The 22983-nt window shown below is 43.1% G+C and overlaps 1 protein-coding gene across 2 annotated transcripts in view; it reads left to right on the top strand.

Annotated features, from left to right (window-relative positions):
• WWC1 (WW and C2 domain containing 1) overlaps positions 1-22983 on the top strand; it is a 159717-nt gene that overhangs the window by 134081 nt on the left and 2653 nt on the right. For both annotated transcript variants that reach the window (XM_054036718.1, XM_054036719.1), the window contains 4 exons: positions 2154-2318; positions 5235-5327; positions 6365-6595; positions 22394-22515. In XM_054036718.1, the coding sequence (XP_053892693.1) occupies positions 2154-2318; positions 5235-5327; positions 6365-6595; positions 22394-22515 (611 nt within the window). The remainder of the gene's footprint in view (positions 1-2153; positions 2319-5234; positions 5328-6364; positions 6596-22393; positions 22516-22983) is intronic.

The raw sequence follows: 22983 nt of genomic DNA on the forward strand, positions 1-22983 counted from the left end.
GGAGAATCTGGACGAATGGTAACCCTAAACAGGGGTGTACCTTTGCATCAAATTCATTTTGAGGGGAAAGCCCATTAAATTTGCATTTTTGGAGGAATAGTTGCTGCCACAGCTTCCAACATATAGCCCTCTAATGTTTTGTTTTGGACTACATACTTGTCATAGTCTGAATTGCTTGTATCTTTCTACTGCTGCTTTGAAGTTTTAGGATTTAAAAAGAGCTAAAAATAATTCTGAGTGGAACATCTTCATATTTCTTGATCTTATCCTTTTCCCTTTGTCTAATTCACTTGTGATAAGTTTTTTTGCGGGCCCGGTGTTAATCATAGAATCGTAGGACTAGAAGGGACCTGGAGAGGTTATCTAGTCCACTCCCCTGCACTCATGGCAGGACTAAGTACTATCTGCTGCAAAGATGACCAAGCCAATGTTGAATTAAGCAGAGCTATGGCAGACACATGAAGTTTAAGATCTCTCTGACATTACTTCAAACCTCAATTTTAAATAACACTACATTTATGAAATACCATTTAATCCAAAATGCCATGTCCCCTGGTCTTGGAAGTATTCTTCACCTAGCACTGTCAGACAACATGATTAGCACATGGGATCTCCTAATGTAATCCTAAATGATATTACTATCTAATCACCACCTATTTACCTAATCAAGGGCCTGTTTTAATGCTCAGATTGTCTTGTCTCTGTCAATTGTGGGTGACCAATAACAAAAAGGTGGTCTTAAATGGATAATCTAAATTTAAAGGCTTGATTTTTAATCTGCTACATTGGTGTAAATCTGAAAAGTTAATGGAGTCACTCAGGATTTACACAAGTCACTTCCAACTGAATAGGAAATGATACAGTTGTAGAAATTACTCACAAGTTTGGAAAGAGCAGGACTACAGTGTATTGCATAAGGAGAGTCAAGAAAGAGACACAACTTTGTCTGCTCTAAATCAGTGTTTCTCAAAGTCGGGCCGCCGCTTGTTCAGGGAAAGCCCTTGGCGGTCCGGTCTGGTTTGTTTACCTGCCGGGCCTGCAGATTCGGCCGATCGCGGCTCCCACTGGCTGCGGTTCGGTGCTCCAGGCCAATGGGGGCTGCGGGAAGCAGCACTGGATGAGGGATGTGCTGGCCACCCTTCCCGCAGCCCCCATTGGCCTGGAGCGGCGAACCGCAGCCAGTGGGAGCCGCGATCGGCCGAACCTGCGGATGCGGCAGGTAAACAAACCGGCCCGGACCGCCAGGGGCTTTCCCTGAACAAGCGGCAGACCGGCTTTGAGAAGCACTGATCTAGATTGTAGTTTAACTCATGAAAAGCTGCTCCTTAGAGTGTGAAAGTAGAAGTGGGATTTCAGGCTGAAACACAAAAGCAGTTGTCATTGATGGGTTGCTGGGGGATGCAGTTACAGGGATAAATAACAAAATAGTAGATATCATAATGCCACTGTACGAATCCATGATATATCCACATCTTGAATACTGCATTTAGTTCTGGTCACCCAGTCTCAAAAAAGATATATTAGAAATGGAAAAGGTACATAAGATCATAACATAAAATGATTAAGGATGTGGAACAGCTTCCATATGAGGAGAGACTAAAGAAACTGGAACTGTTCAGCTTGGAAAAGAGACGACTAAGGGGCGATGTGATAGAGGTCTATAAAATCATGAATGGTGTGGAGAAAGTGAATAAGGAACTGTTATTTATCCCTTCACATAACACAAGAACCAGGGGTCACCCAATGAAATTAATAGACAGCAGGTTTACAACAAACAAAAGGAAGTATTTCCTTACACAACATACAGTCAACCTGTGAAACTCATTGCCAGGGGATGTTATGAAGGCCAAAACTATAACTGGGTTAAATAAAGAATCAGGTAAGTTCATAGAGGATAAGTCCTTCAGTGGCTGTTAGTCAAGATGGTCAGGGATGCAACTCTAAGCTCTGCATGTCCCTAAGCTCTGATTGCCAGATGCTGGGACTGAACGACAAGGAATGGATCACTTGATGATTGGCCTGTTCTGTTCATTCTCTGTAAAGCACCTGGCACTGCCACTGCTGGAAGACAGGATACTGGGTTAGATGGATCTGGATTATTGGTCTGACCCAGTATAGCCATTCTTATGTTCATTAAAGTGTGTTTCTTTCAGGTAGATAAAGAGACAAACACAGAGAGCCTTGCACAATCTTCTACTGTAGTTCGTCCAAAAGAGAAGAAAGCAGCTAACCCACCGCAAACTCAGTTTGTCAGAAGTAGCACCATAATCCGCTCCAAAACATTTTCACCAGGACCACAGAGTCAATACATCTGCCGGGTAAGGAAACCACATCCCCAGACTTTGTTGTAAATGTTTTTCCTTAGTGACTGCACAGTATCTTTAGTTCATCTGACAATACACTGCACTGATGGTCAGAACTGGGAGAGTATACAGCATCCTCAATGACCTTGAACTTCAGTGGAAGTTGAAGGTACATCACCCTTTCTTGACATTGTACATCAGAGGACCACAGAGCATTTCACACCTGTTAAGTAAACCTCACAATGGGAAGTGATAGTGGAATCACTACACACTCCTGAAATGCAGCTATTTTAGCAGTTGTACCACAGCAGCACAATACAGTGGCTTAGGGCAGGGAGTGTAGAGAGAATTAATATAATTAAAACGCTAGCATGAATTTAGGTAGGATTAAGATAATTACCCAGATTAGAACTTGGCCATAACAGTGGTATTAGTACCTGCAAAGGTTCTTTAATAAACCAAGTGATCAGAAACTCACTTTGCCATCTTTTGTAGGAGATGTCATTTTAGTAGCACGATACCCTTGACACCATGCTCAAATGTTAGTGACTGACATTACAGAAAGCACAATTGTCTTGTCAATACCAAGTTGATTAGCCACTGATCTGTAATAGTCTGGGGTAGGCAGTTTCCAGAGGGCAAGAGCAACACACCTCTGGACAGGTATGGCCTCATATCCTGGCAGTGAAGGACCAGAATGCAGTTCCAGAAATGTGCCATTCCTCATACCAAAGTTCTGGACCCACTGCTGATCATCCCATGTCTATGTGATGTAGTCCCACTGCTCTGTACTTATGGTCCTGGTCTAGAACTGTCACTCAGCATAGGGAGATTCCTCTGCCATTAGAAACTGGATCAGCTATCTCCAGTCCTCCATTTCTGCAGACCGCTTGCACATCTTACTTAAAGCACACTGCTGTATTCTTGTGGCACCATGCCCCTGCCAAAGTGCCTGCCACCACATCTCATGTCCTGGTTCTTCCTCCTCTTGCCAAAAGCAGTCGCATTAGTGCCAACATTTGGTACAGAGTCATTGCTCTGACATGGACCATGACTTGCCACTGGTTGGAATGAAGGCTTCAGACAGAAATATGAGACATGTCAAACTAGAACTGGGTCAATTTGGGAGAGTTAAAATAAATAACAATTACTAATTAAAATGGTGCATATGTCAACCAAGAATCTCAATGTCTTACCAAGGTAGGCAATTAATTTTTACAAGTGAGGAATATACATAGACAGATTAAGTAATTTGCCTTAGATCTCAGAGTGAGGAGTGACAGTTCAGAATAGAACCTTGTTTCATCCTCAGGCCCCTTTTGTAACCAGAGGAGCCTTGCTGCATTTAGTGCTGCTTAAAGGTGGATATTAGGGTTATCATCAGACAGAGATGCTGTAAGTGTCTGACTAGTGCTTATCTCCTCTAAAATGAAAGGTCATGATGGAAATCAGAAAGCAGAGATGACTAACTTCAATTAGCAGCATTGAGGGAGCGTGAAAGACTCCACTGTGCTGTGTGTGACACTAATTGAACGATCTGTGTACTGATTGAGGATGTCAGTGCCACCTCTTTGATTAAATGTTTATTCGTAATTAATTAGTTCCAGGATTGAGGATCAGGATACACTATAAATAACTCCTTTAGCTTCAACCAGTGTAGAATACAAGTAAACACAGTGAGGAAACTGCTTTTGTGAAGTATGTGCTGGTCTAACTGAGGATTGAGGTGTTCTAGTAGAACATCAAGGGCTGCCTAACATTGAGTACAGCAAAACAGTACTTCAAAAAACCTGTATCCAGTTCAGATGAAATCAGGCTCACAGGTGTAAACTGTTTTACGTTTGCTTTAGCTGTGAGCTTAATTCTCTTCACGACAGTCTCGACCTTTGAATTGTATCTTCTGTTTGTCCTGTGAGCATTGAGCCATATAATAAATAACACTCAACAGGGCATTTAGGCATAGCAAAGAATATCCATGTTTCAGGGCACTAGAAAGTACATGGCCCAGGGCTCAGTGGTTTCAGCATCCAAGGGGCACCTAGACCTTACTACAGATGCGTATCCTGGAGTACAGTAAATTAGTGCTCATATCAAATGGAACATTTAACATGACAGTTGTGCATAATAGGTACAACCTTGTGATGCCAACCTGCACCTTCCCAGTGGAAGCATCATATCCTGGAGCTCCCTAGCATGCAGGAGGCACATGCCTGCTCCTCCAGCCCTTGGATTTCTGCATGTGCTCTCCTGAATGCTTGGCCCAAAGGTACACAAGAAGAGAATTGTCCCTAAACTTGGATTATGATCATGTCCAGCCGCTGTGGAAGTAGCACAAAGGAAAGAGGTTTATTGCTCCACGTTTCCAGGAAAAATCTGACCCCAAATATATACAGTGCTGCAAAAAAACCTGAAAAAAGTCATGGTATCCATATGCCACACTAAGTTAGTTTCATATATAGAAATAGTTTGTTTGAAAAGGGAAAAAATATATACTTAATCCTTCTCCAATGTTATGCTCTGCTTATTCATAGAAGTTACGGCTGGAAATGACTTAATTCCCAGCCAATGCAACATTGTTCATTACATCTTAATTTTCTAGTCTCTTGTCTGACCTAGTTATTGATGTTGAATAGGGGAAGGGGACTGTGTTGTGACCTGTGCAGAGTTCTAACCGAAAGTGATGGTATCTTCTAACCTCTTCCCAAACAGCAGCATTAAAAAACAGAGGGGAGGAGGCCAGGAAAGGACAGTGGCCATGGAAAACAGCGAGATTTGGGCACCGGGTGGGTTTCATTGCACTGTTACATGTGACTTTCTCAGATAATTCTCAGTCCATGGCTTTCTTCAAATGTCTGTAGCTCTGTGGGCTCATTCGTAATAGCCTTGCACTGCGTGCTTGTTTCATAACAATTACTTCTGTCTCTTTTTCAGCTAAATCGCAGTGATAGTGACAGTTCAACACTGTCTAAGAAACCACCCTTTGTTCGGAATGCTATGGAGAGGCGAAGTGTCAGAATGAAGCGGGTAAAAACTTCATCTACAAATTTTTCCCTTAGCTGGCATTCAAGAAAATAATCACGTTCTTAAAGCATTGGTTTGTGAGTTACCAGTAGATAATTCTATTTAAAAAGGGGTTAGCAAAGATAATTCAGGTTAATTTCAGATATAAACCACTTGTCTTCATGTGCTCATAGCGTTAAAAAAAAAATTATCCATTTGGGCTGAAATGTTCTTACTAGTCTGTCAAAAGGTTACAAATGTCTGTTCCCTTGAGTTACTAAAACTCCCACTTTGAAAAATTATTTCTCACAATTTTCCTTCCAAACAGAATTCAAAAATAGCTAAATTTTTAGATGTGGCATGTAAAATATGCTCTCATTGGCTCATATCCATGCCAAAGGAATTGGTGGGATAACTAATTTGTAAGCAATTGAAAATAACTTTTTCAGATGTTTATTGAAATTTAACAGTGCTTAATGAGCTCCACACCCATTACTGACATCATTGTGCACGTTCTACTAGGATGTGAATGAGGTGGAATTAGGCTGCTGTCCTTAGGAGGCCACTGAAACATTTTGCATGAGGCAGACTGTCTGATTGAAATACTCACCTTGTGCACTCCTCAACACTAATGTTCCTGATATTGGGGGCAGGAGAAAATCCAGTGGTGTGAAACCAATGCTAATACATTGTCTTGCAGCATTCTGCAATATTCTGGTAATTGAGGTGTAAGTAAAATTATATTCTGAGTAATGGTGTAAGGAAGATACTCCTCATTTCAGCCCATTGTCAGCTAAGTACAGAAGCCCTTGGCTTACTTCATATACCATTAGTGTTGATGGAAGCTGCAGCATGGGCAAGCTGACTTATAAGACTTTGCTAGACTGTGAAACTGCAAATTTGGGTGAGCAGCCACCTTGCAAAAGCAGCATTACCAGAGATGTTGCCTTTCATCTCCAGAACATTGTGCGTTTGAGGAGGAAGTGGTCATCACACATATTCGGACAAGATGGGAACAGTTTGACACTTTTTATTCCAATCATAAATCCCTTCTGTTCCAGCCTTCGGTTAAGTCCTTTGGTGCAGAGCGTCTAATCCGAACTTCACTAGACCTGGAGTTAGACCTGCAGGCTTCAAGGACCTGGCACAATCAGTTAGTGCAAGAGATCTCTGTACTGAAAGAACTGAAAGAACAGTTAGAACAAGCTCAAGGTCAAGGTGAAAAAGAGCTGCCACAATGGGTGAAGGACGATGAGCGATTCCGGCTTTGGCTGAGACACGTTGAAAAACGGGTAAGTAATTCTGACTGGGTTTTTGTTAATATGTTTAGTCAAACACATTTTCCCAATCCTCTGGAGACCAGAACGTTCAAATCTTTAGTGCTGCTATCTTCAAAATCTTCCCCCTTTTAAATAAACTTGTTTGATGAAGCTTTGTATTGAAGCTTCTGTTTTATTAACTTTACATACTGACAAATAATTAGAATTGTAGCCCTTGCAAATGCAGGAGTCCTTTCCTACAATTTGAATTCCACTGTCACTTGTCATTGGATGCAAGGCCAGGCGCAGGAGGAGTCTGTGACGGGTTCCTCCCTGAGGTGCCACCTGGAACTGGGGTACCACTGAGCCCTCTGACTCACCAGCCTGGGCTCCCTCTCACACTGTGTTGCTGTGACAAGCTGCAGACCCACTTTACAGGCTGTCTGGAGCATTCTCAGGAAGGCTCACCCAATGGGAGATAAGCTTCTCCTAAGGCTTTTTGTTCTTCCTAATGACCCATTACCTTGAATAGGCCTTCACAGCCATCTGTCTAGACTGGAAGCATTTTGCCTAGTGGGTATCACCCAGGTGTGACTACATGTGAAATACAGATACATAGTCAATATTCATAACTGCAGATACAAAAATGGTACATGCATACAAATAGGATAATCATATTTAGCAAATCATAACTTTTCCAATTACACCTCACATGACCAGTCTTGTACAAAATGCATCATAATTATGCCATAATCATATTGTAATAATATCAATATGAAGACTATGGAGTGTGCAGTGTCACAGAGTCATTGGCTCCAAGTGGTTCTTGCCTGTAGAAGGATAGTACCTATTGGCTACTCCTTTCTTTTGTCTAGCTCCATTCTTTTCAAAGCTCAGTGGCAGGCTTGGAAAGCAGTGAGGAGAGAGAATTTGGAACTTAATGTACCCACTGAATGTTTCATAAAAGGTCTTTATCAAGCACACACAAGAGTTTCACCCTGTGGGGAAAGTCTGTTTCATGCACCAAGAAGGAGTATGTTGAGGTCACATTTTGGGGGGCTGTGACCTTTGTTAGTGGGGGAGTGAGTGCGGCACTAGAATGTCTCAGGAAAAATTGGGTTTTCTGGATTATCTGCATGTTGGTTAATAAAATTATATTCTGTTTTGCCTTCTCTGAATCTGTGTGTATTGATGGATTATAAAATGCTGTAATATGTTTAAAGTACTATAAACACCTTCTAGAAAAATCTGAGGGTTCTAGAAACCCATGATTACAAGATGCTGTAGGATTTAATCCACAAGCTCTGCTGACTATCCTGGGCCCAATTCTTCTGCACTTACTTATGGTATCGTTGGAACTCCTTGCAGAACATAGTACTATTTGGTGGAAGGGCTAGTTTACATGCAGGCTTTACTGCTTTAACTATACCACTAGAAAATTGCACTCGTAACCGAAGTAGTTTTAGTAAAAATCCTGTGAGTGGACTAGGCCTAAGTGCTTTAGAATAAGGTCCTCTGCTATGCAAAGTCAGAGCTCTTGCCTTACTGAAATCTAGATAGATATTTGATACAGTTCCACATGGGACATTATTAGTTAAATTGAAGAAGTTGAGGATTAATATGAGAAGTGAAAGGTGGAAAAGGAACTGGTTAAAGGAGAGACTACAATGGGTCATATTGAAAGATGAACTTCAGGCTAGAGGGAGGTTACTAGTGGAGTTCCTCAGGGACTGGTCTTGAGACCAATCTTATTTAACATTTTTATTATTGACCTTGGCACAAAGGAGTGTGCTAATAACATTTGCGGATGACACAAAGTTGGGGAGTATTGCCAGTACAGATGAGGACCAAAATATAATACCAGAAGATCTTGATGACCTTGTAAACTTGAGTAATAGAAATGTGATGAAATTTAATAGTGCAAAGTGCAAGGTCATGCATGTAGGGACTAACAAGAATCTTTGCTATAAGTTGGGGACGCATCAGTTGGAAGTGACAGAGGAGGAGAAAGACCTGGATGTATTAATCACAGGATGACAATGAGCCACCAGTGTGATGTGGCCATGAAAAAGGCTAATGCAATCTTAGGATGCATCAGGCAAGGTATTTCAAATAGAGATAGGGAAGAATTAGTAACGTAATACAAGGCACTAGTGAGACCTCATATGGTTACCGTGTGCAATTCTGGTCTCCCGTGTTAAAGAAAGATGAATTAAAACTGGAATAAGTGCAGAGAAAGGCTACTAGGATGATACAAGGAATGGAAAACCTACTTTATGAGCTTGGCTTGTTTAGCCTAACCAAACGAAAGCTGAGGGGAGATATGATTGCTCTCTATAAGGACATCAGAGGGATGAATACCAGGAATATTTAAGTTAAGTGCCAATGTGAGCACAAGAACAAATGGATATAAACTGGCCATCAACAAATTTAGGCTTGAAATTGGACAAAGGTTTCTAATCATCTAGATCCAACTGGCTTCAATACTAAGCTTAATAAGTTTATGGAGGGGATGCTATGATGAGACTGCCTAAAATGGCATGTAGCTGATCTGTGACTGCTAGCAGCAAATATCTCCAATGGCTGGTGATGGGACACTAACTGAAGAGGGCTCTGAGAAATCTTTCCCAGATGTCTGGTCAGAGGATCTTGCCCACCTGCACAGGGTCTAACTGATTGCCATATTTGAGGTCGGGAAGGAATTTTTCCCTGGATCAGTTTGGCAGAGACCCTCAAGGTTTTCCACCTTCTTCTGCAGCATGGGGCATGGGTCACTTGCAGGTTTAAACTAATATAAATGGTGGATTTTCTGTAGCTTGAAGTCTTTAAATCATGATTTGAGGACTTCAGTAACTCAGCCAGAGGTTATGAGCCTATTACAGGAGTGGGTGAGTGAGGTCCTGTGTCCTGCAATGTGCAGGAGACCTAACTAGATGATTATGATAGTCCCTTCTGATGTTGAAGTCTATGAGTCTATGTGTAACCCTAACAGAAGTGGCAACTTGTTTTAGTTTTTCTGCTTAACCTTGAAGTTGCAGATCTCTATTATAAGCATAAGCAAATAGAGTGCTAGTCACTTTGGTTTTCAAATATCTAGTGAAACTAAAGAAGCTTACACTAGAATACAAGTTGCTCTGTCACTTGGCATTTGTCTTTGAAATGCACAAATAAATGGGTCTTGTGATTCAAGCTTGGGAATGCTATAATCTCCTTTGAGAGAAATCAGTAGCAACATTGGCTATTAAACTGGTAGAAAAAGGCAACCTCACATTCTTCTTCGAACTTGGTCATAGCTTCTGTCATACTTTGGCTGACTGTAGAAAACCAAACCAGGAGGATAGTGAAAGATGACAGACAACTTGACTGATGTTTATGTAGTTTCAATATTCATCTTCTAGCAATTGTGCTTTCAGAATATGTTTGGTATAAAAGAAACATAAGGCACTAACTAAAACTTTTCAACAAGTATTCGTTTTGGTTTTAGGTCACTAGAATGGAAATCCTAGGTTTCCTATCTTATGTCAAAAGGAAATGATTTGGGAATATTAGTCATGCAGGATGCACAGTTGGCCATAACAGAAAATGTCTTTTTTTCCAGATTATTAAAACTGCATTTTATTTGACAGTTCTGAAAGCATCTGCCATCAAGGAGTGGGTTAGATGGCAGTGATGAAAAGAATACTGATAAAAACTGGAAACACTAAAGATTATCGCACAAAACAATTTTTTATGTTTCTGAAAGTTGCCTTTCTGTTCAAAATGCATTCCCTTTCTCTCTGGAGAGTCTAAAAATAAAACTCAGTGCTTCAAAAAGAATGGGATTTATAGATAAGGTGGGGGAAGCTTCACAAATGACTGAATAGCCCTGAGTAGTATACTGCTCAATAGCATTCATCACCATGCATTTGACAGGTTTCCACGCCCCATTTAGGGCTTATATCCCACCTTCCCACCCTGTTTCCGTTGGCACCAAAGTTTGGTGCCGTTGGCCATTTTGAAAAAATTTGTGTGTGTGTGTTTGACATGGGGAAGTGTTGTGTGTGTTTGTGCTTGGGTACATTGAGAGAAAAGGTTGAAAGAATAGTGTGACAGAATTTAAAGATAAAAAAGAAAGTTTGGGTAAGGTTTAGAGAAAAAGGGGAAAAAAGGTTATTGGATGTGGTTGAGTAAGGAGAGAGGTTTATAAAGGGCAGGTTATGAAAAAATAGAAAGATTTTTGTTTTGAAAGGTCTAGTTTTAAAGAATAGAGATTTTTATTGAGTTTGAGTAAGGAGAGATGATGGTAAAGGCCTAGGTTGGTAGGCTATTAAAGAATAGAAAATTTTGAGATAAATGTAAAAGTTGTATTAACTATCAGGATGGGTTAAGAAAAAGTTAAATAATATTGAAAACTAGGTTTAAAAGGGGAATTTACTAAGGCGGAGCCTGTTTAATAAGCACATGGTAAAAAAGTGAATAAAAAAGCATTTAAACTATTCAATATCAGTGTAGGTTAAGAAAAAAGCTTTTAAAAACATTAAAAACTAGGTTTAAAAAAGGAATTTACTAAGGCAGAGCCTGTTTAGTAAGCACATGGTAAAAAGGTTTATAAAAAAATGCATTTAAACTATTCAATACCAGTGTAGGTAGGTTAAGAAAAAAGAGAGGTTAAAAGAAAGAACAGGGCAAATAAAGGGAAAAGAGAGCCCCCTTTGCAAATGGCAAAGATAGCACATGGTTGAATCAGAAAGAGAGAATGAGAGAGAGAGAGAAGCAGGCAGAGCCTGTTTAGTAAGCACATGGTAAAAAAGTGAATAGAAAAACATTCAGTATCAGGGTAGGTTAAGGGTACGTCTATACCCAGCCGCTAGTTCGGCGGCTGGCAATCGAACTTCTGGGTTCGACTTATCGCGTCTTGTCTGGACGCGATAAGTCGAACCTGGAAGTGCTCGCCGTCGACTGCGGTACTCCAGCTCGGCGAGAGGAGTATCGCGGAGTCGACGGGGGAGCCTGCCTGCCGTGTGTGGACCGAGGTAAGTTCGAACTAAGGTACTTCGAACTTCAGCTACGTTATTCACGTAGCTGAAGTTGCGTACCTTAGTTCGATTTGGGGGTTTAGTGTAGACCAAGCCTAAGAAAAAAAGAGAGGTTAAAAGAAAGAACAGGACGAGAAAAGAGAGACCCCTTTGCAAAGGGCAAAGATAGAGAGCACATGGTTGAATCAAAAAGAGAGGGAGGGAGAGAATGAGAGACAGAGAGACATTTTTTATATTTCAAGTCTTCCTGTAGAATGAGGCAAGTTCCCAGGTTCAGACCCTCTCAGACTTGTTATTACCACCTTTGGATTGGACCAATCAGAGTTTTTTCTACAACAGCTTCATAGAATTCATTTTCTGGAACCAATCCTAGAGTCTCAAGATTTTAAACAGGAGCCATCTCCCTCCTCTTTTCCCTCCCCTCCTCTCCCCCTCCCCCTTTAACTGTCTTATTCTTATCTAAAGAAACAGACCCCCAGCATTTTTCCCGCCATGTAGCCCTTTAACATAGGGTTTTTTATAACAGTTAAAACCATAAGCTTTTAGTAACAAACAATTTTTTAAAGTTTTCCCCTAGGTTTTAGACTAACAGGGGTTATTTTTTAGTAAGTACAGTTTTAGGGTTACCATATGTCCGGATTTTCCCGGACATGTCCGGCTTTTTGGGCCTCAAATCCCCGTCCGGGGGGAAATCCCAAAAAGCCGAACATGTCCGGGAAAATAGGGAGGGGCCGGTACCGCTGGGTGCTGGGCCGGGGGCCGGGCCGGGGCCGGCGGTGCTGGGCTGGGGGTGCTCGGTCGGGGGCTGGCCCGGGGCTGCTGTGCTGGGCCGGGGCTGGGGCTGGCGGTGCTGGGCCAGGGCCCGGGCCGGAGGTGCTGGGCTGGGGGCCGGGGCTGGGCTGGAGGCCGGGGTCAGGCCAGGGGTGCTCGGCCGGGGGCTGGCCTGGGGCCGGCACCCCAGGAGCCGAGCCAGGCTGGAGACGCTGGGGCCGGGGCCGGGGCCGGGGCCGGCCGCCGGAGGGAGCCGCTCAGTTGGAGGGGCCAGACTGGGCCACGCCTCCTCCCCCCAATCCCCCCCCAGCTTACCTGCTGCCTGCTTCAGGCTTCCCGCGAATCAAATGTTCGCAGGAAGCAGGGGAGGGGGCAAGGTTGGGGCGGGGACTTTGGGGAAGGGGTGGAGTTGGGGCGGGGGCATGGGCGGGGCCGGGGCCCCGTGGAGTGTCCTCTTTTTGGACACTCAAAATATGGTAACCCTATACAATTTGAAACAACAGGCTTTTGCAGCAAAGCTCCTGTTAGCAAAGCAGCCTCTGTGAGTCAGTGGATCACAGAGAAGGCGTTTGCTTCTCTACCTGCTCTTTAACAAACACAAGTAAGTTACATTAAGTTTTGCAAAGGTATAATTACTTGAAAAGACAAACCTAAGACATATCCCTTTATTTACAGGAGTGTTGCAATAAAAAAGAGCAGGCAGAGAAGCACCTCAGGTTTAAAACCTCAGGTTTTTAGTAACAGACAGTTTATAAACCCCTTATTTTGTTAACCATTGGATTAGAGAGAAGAATGTTTCTTTTCCCACTTTTTAACAAACAGAGGTGAAAGGCTTGTTAAGGAATAAACACTTGAAAAGACAAGTCTATCTAAAGACACATTTCTTTATTTAGCCCCCTTGGCATAAGTGTTTTAATAAAAAAAGAGCATGCAGAAACAACCCTGGGTTATAAAAGTAAAGTATAGTGACAAAAAAGTTTTAGACTAACGTGTGTTATTTTTTAGTAAGCACAATTTGAAACAACAGGCTTTTGCAGCAAAGCTCCTGTTAGCAAAGCAGCCTCTGTGAGTCAGTGGATCAGAGATAAGAAGGCTGCTTCTTCCCCAAACTTTTTAATAAATGCTAGTAAAAGTTACATTAAGTTTTGAAAAGGAATAAACACTTGAAAAGACAAACCTATATGAAGACACATCCCTTTATTTACAGGGTGTGTTGTAATAAAATAGAGCAGGCAGAAACACCCCAGGTTTAAAACCTCAGGGCCTTAGTAACAGCCAGTTTATATTTCCCTTATTCTGTAAACCAATGGATTAGAGAGAAGAAGGTTGCTTCTTCCCCCACTTTTTAAAAAAGAGAGAGGTGAAAGTCTTGTAAAGGTATAAACACTTGAAAAGACAAGCCAATATGAAGACACATTTTTTATTTAGCCTCTTAGGCATAAGTGTTTTAATAAAATGTAAGTATGCAGAAACAGTTCAGGGTTTAAAAACACAGAAAACCAGTTTATAAAAGTAATGTATAGTGATAAAAAAGTTTTCCCCTAGATTTTAGACTAACATGGGTTATTTTTTATTAAAAACTGTGAAGCTGCAGCAAAGCCCTGCTCTGCTCTTATTTAAACAACCAGGACCCTGTAACAAAAGCTGAACAACACATACTATAAACCAGGGGTCAGCAACGTTTGGCATGCGGCTCGCCAGGGTAAGCACCCTAGCGGGCCGGGCCAGTTTATTTACCTGCTGACGCGGCAGGTTCGGCCGATCACAACCCCCACTGGCCGCAGTTCGCCGTCCCGGGCCAATGGGGGCGGCGGGAAGCGGCGTGGGCAAGGGATGTGCTGGCCACCGTTTCCCGCCGTCCCCATTGGCCCGGGACGGCGAACCACGGCCAGTGGGGGCCACAATCGGCCAAACCTGCCACGTCAGCAGGTAAATAAACTGGCCCGGCCCGCTAGGGTGCTTACCCTGGCGAGCCGTGTGCCAAACGTTGCCGACCCCTGCTATAAACCATTTTAAAATGCGCTTTTTAAAGTAATGTTTAAAACCCCCTCTTTTGAACTTATTAAATAAACACATGAAAAAACAAACCTACCTAAGACACATTCCTTTATTTATAGGGGTGTTTCAATAAAAAGAGCATGCAGAAGCACCCCAGTCCTAAACCCACAAAACCCTTACTAAGAAAAAGTTTTCCCCCAAGGTTTTTAGTGAGAACCACTTGAAACAGCCTTTTGAATTGATTAGAAAAGAAGACCCCTTTGAAAAACAGGCTACCTGAAGACACTTTTTTTTTTTTTTTATTTAGCCCCATTGGCATAAGTGTTTTAATAAAATGTAAGCATGCAGAAACAACCCAGGGTTAAAAACACAGAAAACCTGTTTATAAAAGTAATGTATAGTGATAAAAATGTTTTCCCCTGGGTTTTAGGCTAGCACTGGTCATTTTTTTTTAGTAAGGACAGTTTGAAACAGCAGGCTTTTGCAGCAAAGCAGCTGTCAGCAAAAACAGCCTCTGTAAGCCAGTAGATCAGAGATAAGAAGGCTGCTTCTTTGCCTGCTTTTTAACAAATACAAGTGAAAGTTATATTAAGTTTTGTAAAGGAATAAACACTTTAAAAGACAAGCCTATATGAAGACAGAGCCCTTTATTTAACATTTTTACATGCGTGTTTCAATTTAAAAAAAAAAAGAGCATGCAGAAAACAAGCCTGAGTGAAAACCACAGAACCTTAGTAAAAGCTAGTTTATATCCCTCTTATTTTGTAATCCAGTGGATTAGAGAGAAGTTTATTTTCCTACCCACTTTTTAACAAATCCATGTGAAAGTTATAGTAAGCTTTTATTTTCCTAGGGCTTTTAGATGTATGATGAAGTATGAATTTTTTTGTTGCATTATTAGAATGTCTTTGTTTTTAAATGTTTGCAACCCATGTGCTGAGACACAGGTACAAGCTCCTGTTTGTTTTGGGTCCATAGATTTTATTAAAATAATACAACACAGGCTGGAGCTGGAGCTTTCGTTACATTTTAAAAACAGATAAGACTAATTAGGCTAATCAGTGCTTCATGCACTATAGTCTGCCTTAGCAAGGCTCTAGGGGTTACTCCTCCAGTTTGCTTGGTTTTTTAGGTTTACCATATTGCAGTCCTGGAAAAAGAGGACACTCCAAGGGGCCCCGGTCCCACCCCAACCCTGCCCCTTCCCCGCCCCTGGCCCCACCCCAACTCCGCCCCTCCCCACCCCGGCCCTGTCCCAACTCCGCCCCTTCCCCAAAGTCCCCGCCCTGACTCCGCCCCCTCCCCTGAGCGCTCCGCGCCCTGCTCCTCCCCCTCCCCTGCTTCCCGCAAATCAAATGTTCAGAGAACGGAGTGGTCTCTAGTAGTCAAAGACCCTTCTTCCCTGTCCCCTCCAGTCTATGTCTATCCTATTGCTGTCTAACCTGCCCCAGCTCCTCATCTGATTTCAACTGCCCCCCACTACCACTCTGGATTCCTTGTCCCAGTTTCCTGGTCCTGTCTCACTCTCCTCTCTCCCCGCCCCCATCCCTCAGATGGGATGTTCGTTCCAGATTGGCAAAATTATAAGGCTTCCCAACATTTTAACACTTCCCATTCTAAATTTTCGGTTGCTTAACTATAGGCTAGTTCTGCCTACAAGAAAGCATATTCAGAACCTCTGATTAAAGGGCTTATAAGTGTAGCAACCTCCATCATAGCTAGTCACCAAAGATTGAACCCGAGCCATCCAGACTTAAAAGCATGAGCTTCTACTACTTGAGTTCAAGATATAATTCCCTTAGCTAGTAGCTATACAGTTATCCTCTAAAAATCCACCAGAGGAGGGCACATATTGGACAGTGAATTACAAAAGTGCCAAATATTATTATTAGATCTACAATACTTTTCACAATGAACATCAGTGGGGGGTAAACTGGGAGTTTAAGAATATTTGGAAAACAATTTTAGAATAACATTCAGTGCTGTGGTTTAAAAGAAAAAAAACCTGTTAAAACTCATAACTTAGCAGCATTCAGTGTTTGGAAAAAAAAAAAAAAAACTTCTAGGAGGGATACAAGTTAAGAATGTTGAAACAGGGAGATGTTATGCTTAGTTACCACTTGGGCAAGGCGGCCTGCTATGTAATACTTGCAAGATTTCACTGTAATGTTTTACAATATATAGCAGCGCAATGTTGATTCCACTGATATTTTTGAGCAATTCATGCTGATTTTATCTCAGCCCACATCTTAATAGTTTTGAATACAAGATCACAATTTTCAGCTCAGTTGGTCTGAACATGCAGAGCTTTAAAACTGCTATGCTCTAAACCGTATATTAACTACAATTTTATAAACCTGCATGTCAAAGAACTGTGTGCCACTACTACTAGGCAGCTGCACAGAATCACAGAAATGTAGGACTGGAAGGGACATCAACAGGTCATCTAGTCAAACCCCTGCACTGAGGCAGGACTGAGTAATAACAACTAGACCATCCTTAACAGGTGTTTGTCTAACCTCTTAAAAAACTCTAATGACTGCTATTCCATAACCTCTCTGGGTAATTTGTCCAGTGCTTAACTACCTTTACAGTTAGGAAGCTTTTCCTAATGTCTAACCTAAATCTCCCTTGCTACAATTTAAGCCCATTGCTTCTTTTTCATGCATGTCCTGAGTGGGACGGGGGTGGGTCCAGGCAGTGGGATTGGGGGGAGGGAGGTCGAGGGAGTCGGTGGGTGTGTGGGAATGGACCAGGGGAAGCAGGGTGGAGGAACTGAGGGGGACAGGACTGGGACTGTGGGGGCTGAGGGGGATGGGACAGGACTGGGATGGGGGAGTAGGGTAGGGGCTGAGGGGAGCATGAATGGGACAGGGTAGAGAGAGCTGTGTAGAGTGGGGTGGGGCGGGGTGGGGGAGACAATGGGGCTGGGCTGGGGAGAGTCGGGGGGTTGGGGAGAAGGACAGGGTCTGAAGGGGATGAGACAGAGGGGAGCAGGACTGGAATGGGGGGAAGTTGAGGGGGTGGGACAGCAGGGGGAGCGATGGGGGGTGGGATGACGGGAGGCTGAAGAAGAGATTTGGGGTAGGACAAGGCTGAGGGCAGTGGGTTGGGGGGAGCAGGGGGACTGTGGGGGAGGCTGTTGGAATGGGGGCAGGGACTGAGGGCAGTGGGTTCGGGGTGGGAGGTACAGGGGGGATTGCAGGGAAGGCTGAGGGAACAGGGTCAGGGTGGGGGCTGAGGGCAGTGGGTCGGGTCTACACTGGCACCTCACAGCATTGCTGTGCTGGGCGGCAGACCTGCACCAGCGCTACACTGGCGATGGAAGAGTCCTCAGTGGAAATGCAGACTTCATGACACAGACCCTCCTCGTCACTTCAAACCTGGCGCTGCTCTGATCAGTCGCTAGGCTCTTGTCACTTTCAAACCCATGCAGGGTATCTGGCTCTTTTTCAGTTCTCAGGTTAAGAAAAGCCTCTGCATTTTGTGAGGGCTTCAGCATTCACTTTCCTACTTGACAAACTGTCTGCCTGACACATTGCTCCCAGGCCATTCATCTTTATTCATTATTGGTAGGTCCATCAGATTAACAAGCAACACAGGGGGAAGCAACACAATGGTGTCAAGGATTTTTAATTTTTCAAACCACTTTGGCCTCAACAGGGATAACAGCAAATCTGGACAGAGCAGATGGGTGTCAGGATGGGTTTGGGTATTTTTTATTTTTTTATTTTTTTTTTTTTTAAGTGAAAATGTTTGGGTCTGAGCAAAGGCTGCAAACTTCCCTTTGGAAACCTCTGCTGATCTTTTGCCCCAGGGGCTAACGACAGCCTGGAATCTGGGACAGATTTCCACATCCATGCAGGGTGAGATGATCCGGGGGGAGGGGAGGGACTGTGGGGGAGGCAGAGGGAAAAGGGTCAGAGGGTCTGAGGGCAGTAGATTGAGGGTGGGGGGCACAGGGAGGACACTGCGGGGGAGGCTGAGGGAACAGGGTCAGGGTGGGGGCTGAGGGCAGTGGGGCTGAGGGGCGCCCCCCCAGAGGGACCTGCCAGAGGGGCAGGTCCCTCCCAGTCCCTCTGGCTCCTTCCTAAGGTTGGGTCGGGTCGAGGGGAGGGGGGCAGGAGCGGGGGGGGCTCTCTGCCCGAGTCTACAAGCCCCGCCCCGCTGCAGCACGCAGGGGAGCGAGACCTCATCGCTGCCTCTCTGTGTGCCCCGGGCAGGGGGAGGGCTGCGCTCTGCAGGCTCCTGCCGGCCGGGCGGCGGGCCCCGTGGGCTGACACCGCCGCACCAGGAGCTCCCAGCTGCGCCCTGGCCCAAGGAGGAAAGATGAGTGGCGCCGGCTTGCCGCGGTTCCCCCAGCGCGGCTGCCCTGTCAGCCGCTTTTGGGTCTTTAAATAGCCATCTGGGGGGAAATCCCGGACATTTTTAGCTTTTTTACAAATTCCTTCCGGACGGCTATTTAAAGACCCAAAAGCCGGACATGTCCGGGAAAACCCGGACATATGGTAACCCTAGTTTTTTTACACAGACTTCTTTTCTAACTTTTTTTAAAACGCTGTTAAAGTTTTAAAAAAATGGCAAGATTGCATTGAAAGATACTTTATGGAAGTTGTAACAAGTATTTTATTCCATTTACTGATTTTAAAAGACAAAAACCACTGGGTTTGTGACTGCGTGAAGCTTAGAGATAGCCTATCTGAAGAATACCCTCACCCCTTGACTTTCCCCCCATACTTTTAACACTTGCTAAACATGCAGTGTTTCATTATATAAAGGTTTTTAACATTTAAAACGAAAATACAGAATTGACTGAGATGTAACATAACATGACCTTTTTAAAGGATATTCTGTATGCAGTGAGGCCTATTTGAAGCATTATGTTTTTTTAAAAGTTTATTATGAAAAAGCAGTATTGCCTGAGCTGTAACAAAACAAGGCCCCTCTTAGGGATATTTTGTAGAAGTTTAGTGAACTAAAATGGCTTAAGATACTAGCCTGTTCTTTTAAAAATAGTGTTTTTAAAGTACCAAAACAACACATGGGTAAGAATATGAAAACTGGCAATTGAGGGGAGTTTACATATGTGTTTTAATAAAAAAAAAAAACCCCAAGATTGCTTTTTAAAGTTTGGATTTATATAAAAAACACAAGAAAAATTAGCTTATGTAAAAAAAGTTAGCTGTTTTTTACCAGAGATATGGAGCCTTCTTCACCCCCACTCTCTCCACACACACACACACTTTTCTCCCCCCCACCACTTTTTTTTTCTTTCTTCTTTCTCAATGTTTTTTAAAATCTAAACCAGGGACAATCAATTTTTTTTTTTAAAAGCCAGAGCCACAGAGAGAAGGCCATGGGGGTAAGCAAGCTCTCCTGAGTTTTAGGGGGCATGTTGATAACTCTTTTAGTGAAACGGTTTTGTAGGCAGCCTGTCTGTGTTAGTTGTTATGCTTTAGCATGGGCAAGCGTTTTATCATTTGGAAGCACTTTTCCACTTTATGAGGTATTATCTCCCCCATCTTATGGCCTATCAGAAATATTAACAAAAACAAGCTAAAAGATACTTGTAGCAAGGTCTGCAAAGCAATAATTACAATTTTGTTGATCATTATCTTGTCTAAGCCCCTAGAGGATATATTTTGTTTTGTTTTTATAAAACACTTTTATGCAAACTGTAACCCTAGATGATGTACAGCATTAAATAATATGAAACAGTAGACAAGAGCCCTGAGACATTGTTGAAACCAGAGGGGCTATGATTAAGTCCTAATGCAGAGGGCCTGGGCCGGGGGGAAATGAAAAGGTGCAGCCGAAGCGGAAGATGGTATGATTTAAGAGGGGTTCTGGGGCTGCTTTGCAACGGTCCATAGGGAGCCTATAACCCCCATGCACAAACACCAGGGCTGGGCGAGGTGGTTGGGCCTTTGTTGGAGGAACAGGCCATTCATATACCTTTTGTTGTTGTTGACAAACTGTAACCTAACTGCGCGTATCCTATGGGGGCAACCTACCGCCCTTTTGACAAAACCCACATCCCTTGAACTCCATAAAAACACGCTTTACACAGTTATTTTCAACTGACATTTTATTTTACAACATGGCCTGTTTTGTTTCCAAAACACTCTCTTAACTGTTAGTGTTTTTTCTTAGCAAGATTTTGTAATTTGCTGAATGAAGAAGATGTTCAACATTTTGCATTAAACATTTATCTGTCGGTTTGATGATTTCATCTAAAACGCTATTTGGATCCTCGGCCTCTGTCAGTTTGTCCACCAATTTTGCCCCTAGAGCTAAATGTTTCTGGGTTAAGGCACTGCAGCGCGTATCCCAGCGTGATGATATTTAACATACTCTCCATACACAAACTACTGCTAGTTTCTTTAATTTCACAATTCACATCATCTAAAGACCAGTACACGCAGGCCTGATGCCTCTGACCAGGGGCATCTATGGCGCACCCAGGACAATCCTCATTTTGTTTGTCTCTCAGGCAGTGCTTGATGATTCCGTGCACAGCCGTTCGCACAATTGCACGCATCATGGTTTTACGGTTATGAACTCGCAGCGGCTTAATACCTAATTTCTCCCTCAACTTTAGATAGTACAGGCCTATAGAATAAGTGTCCCCCGCTGTTTCAGCATTCTGTGGAGCATCTGGTTTTGTGTCTGGGTAAAAACAGATCGGGCCCAAACCACTCGGTCCTTCGGAGCTGTTGGTGTCCAAAATCTCCAAGTCCTCTGAAGAACCATCGCTCGGCTGCTAAAAAATTGACAGTAAGAAATGCATGTAAGGCATCTTTTTCATAACATGATTTTAAAACCTTTTACACCATGTATCAAGAGATCCCTTCCGCAGGCAGCTTTTAAAAACAACAAACAACAACAGAAATATGTCTGGTCAGAGGATCTTGCCCTGAGATGCTTGGTTGGCTAGAGCCTTTTGGATCAAGCCTGCACAGAGACATATTTCAGTTGTTGTTGTTTGTTGTTTTTAAAAGCTGCCTGCGGAAGGGATCTCTCGATACACAGTGTAAAAGGTTTTTAAATCATGTTATGTAAAAGTAAGCATGTTAGACCCTGAGCATGTGGGCAAGATCCTCTTACATGCATTTCTTACTTACTTACTGTCAATTTTTCAGCAGCTGAGCTGAAGTAGAGGTAATAGCAAAGTGGGCAGGTTTCTGGCAATTTCACAAAAAAATGGGATTGTTCTTTATTTGATTATGATAATCCCTTTGATGATAGACTTCTAATTGTTAGCTAAACTTGCAACTTTTTTTCTTTATCTTAACTAATTCCCCAGGTTAGTCCAGAGAGAGCACATCTGGAGGCACAGTGCTTTCAACCTCTTTCATATGAAAGGCACACATCTCATCCCTCTTCTACTTCAGCTTCATAATCTTGTAAATGCCACATCAAAAACACACACACACACACACACACACACACACACACACACACACACACACTCTGTGCCATTGACTTATATTATTCCTTCTGCATGAAGTCCACCCAGGCGGTCAGGGCTCCCTCTACACCACACAGACTTTGCAGGGGCCCCTATGCTGGAATTGAGGCAGACAGGATTGATGTGCAGGGGGGCTTTTGCATCTGCTGTGCAAGGGTTTCATTCTGGCTCTGAACAGGCTGGCATGCAGGGGGCTTTTGGGATTGAGCTGCTGAGGGTACTGCTGGATGCTCATTGAAGCTGATCTGCTTGTCTCAAACCCCAGACAGAGGGGTTGCCCAGGGGTCAGCAGCCACAATTCCAGCCAATAGTCTGGAATAGACATTGCAGAAGGGCTGCATTGTATTCATAATGAATGGGCATATTAGAGGTGGAAAACTCTTATTAAATCTTATTCCAGCTTCTATGGTTTATGGCCCCACATAGTTGATCTCACCGGAATGCCTTTATTTCTCTCCTTCAACATACAAATGAAATAACGTTGTTAACATAACATGAGCTTGTTGGTTTAGGGAAGAATGAATTGGTATCTTCTATATTGTTCATAAGGTTTCACTCTCTTCATCACTCAATTAGGCCGAGAAAACAGAACACAAGTGTGAGCTGAAAGCGGATAAAATGATGAGAGCAGCTGCCAAGGATGTACACAGGCTACGAGGACAGAGTCGTAAGGAGCCCCTGGAGGTACAGTCATTCAGGTAGGAATGTTTCTAAAGAGGAGAAAGTTATTGCTGCAAAAAAAAAATCTACCCTTTTTTCTTTTGGATAACTTGACTTCACCACAAATGTAAGTGTCCTTTACAAAAGACAGTTACTGTGCTGCCTGAGTTAGAGAGATCTGCATTTTCTTATCCAAGACTAAAATCCTGTGCTCATTTAAATCCACAGAATTCACATTGATTTTAATGAGAACAGGATTGGATCCCAATATTTTCCTTATCAGGCAGTAGCACAATGCTGCTTAATTTGTCTGTCCCTTTGTTTAATAAATGAATTACCTGTGGCTGTCTTATTGTAACACACTTATGAGACCTAAAATGGTATGATAGTTGCAAAGTGACACTTTTTTGTAACAAGTACAGTTTTGTTAGTTTTACTGTAACCACTTACAATGCCTGTCTCTGAAATGTAAATAAGAGGCGTTCGTTTGTGTGTGGTGAAGCATG

The sequence above is a fragment of the Malaclemys terrapin genome, chromosome 8 (genome assembly GCF_027887155.1).
Source record: "Malaclemys terrapin pileata isolate rMalTer1 chromosome 8, rMalTer1.hap1, whole genome shotgun sequence".
Classification (NCBI taxonomy): domain Eukaryota; kingdom Metazoa; phylum Chordata; order Testudines; family Emydidae; genus Malaclemys; species Malaclemys terrapin.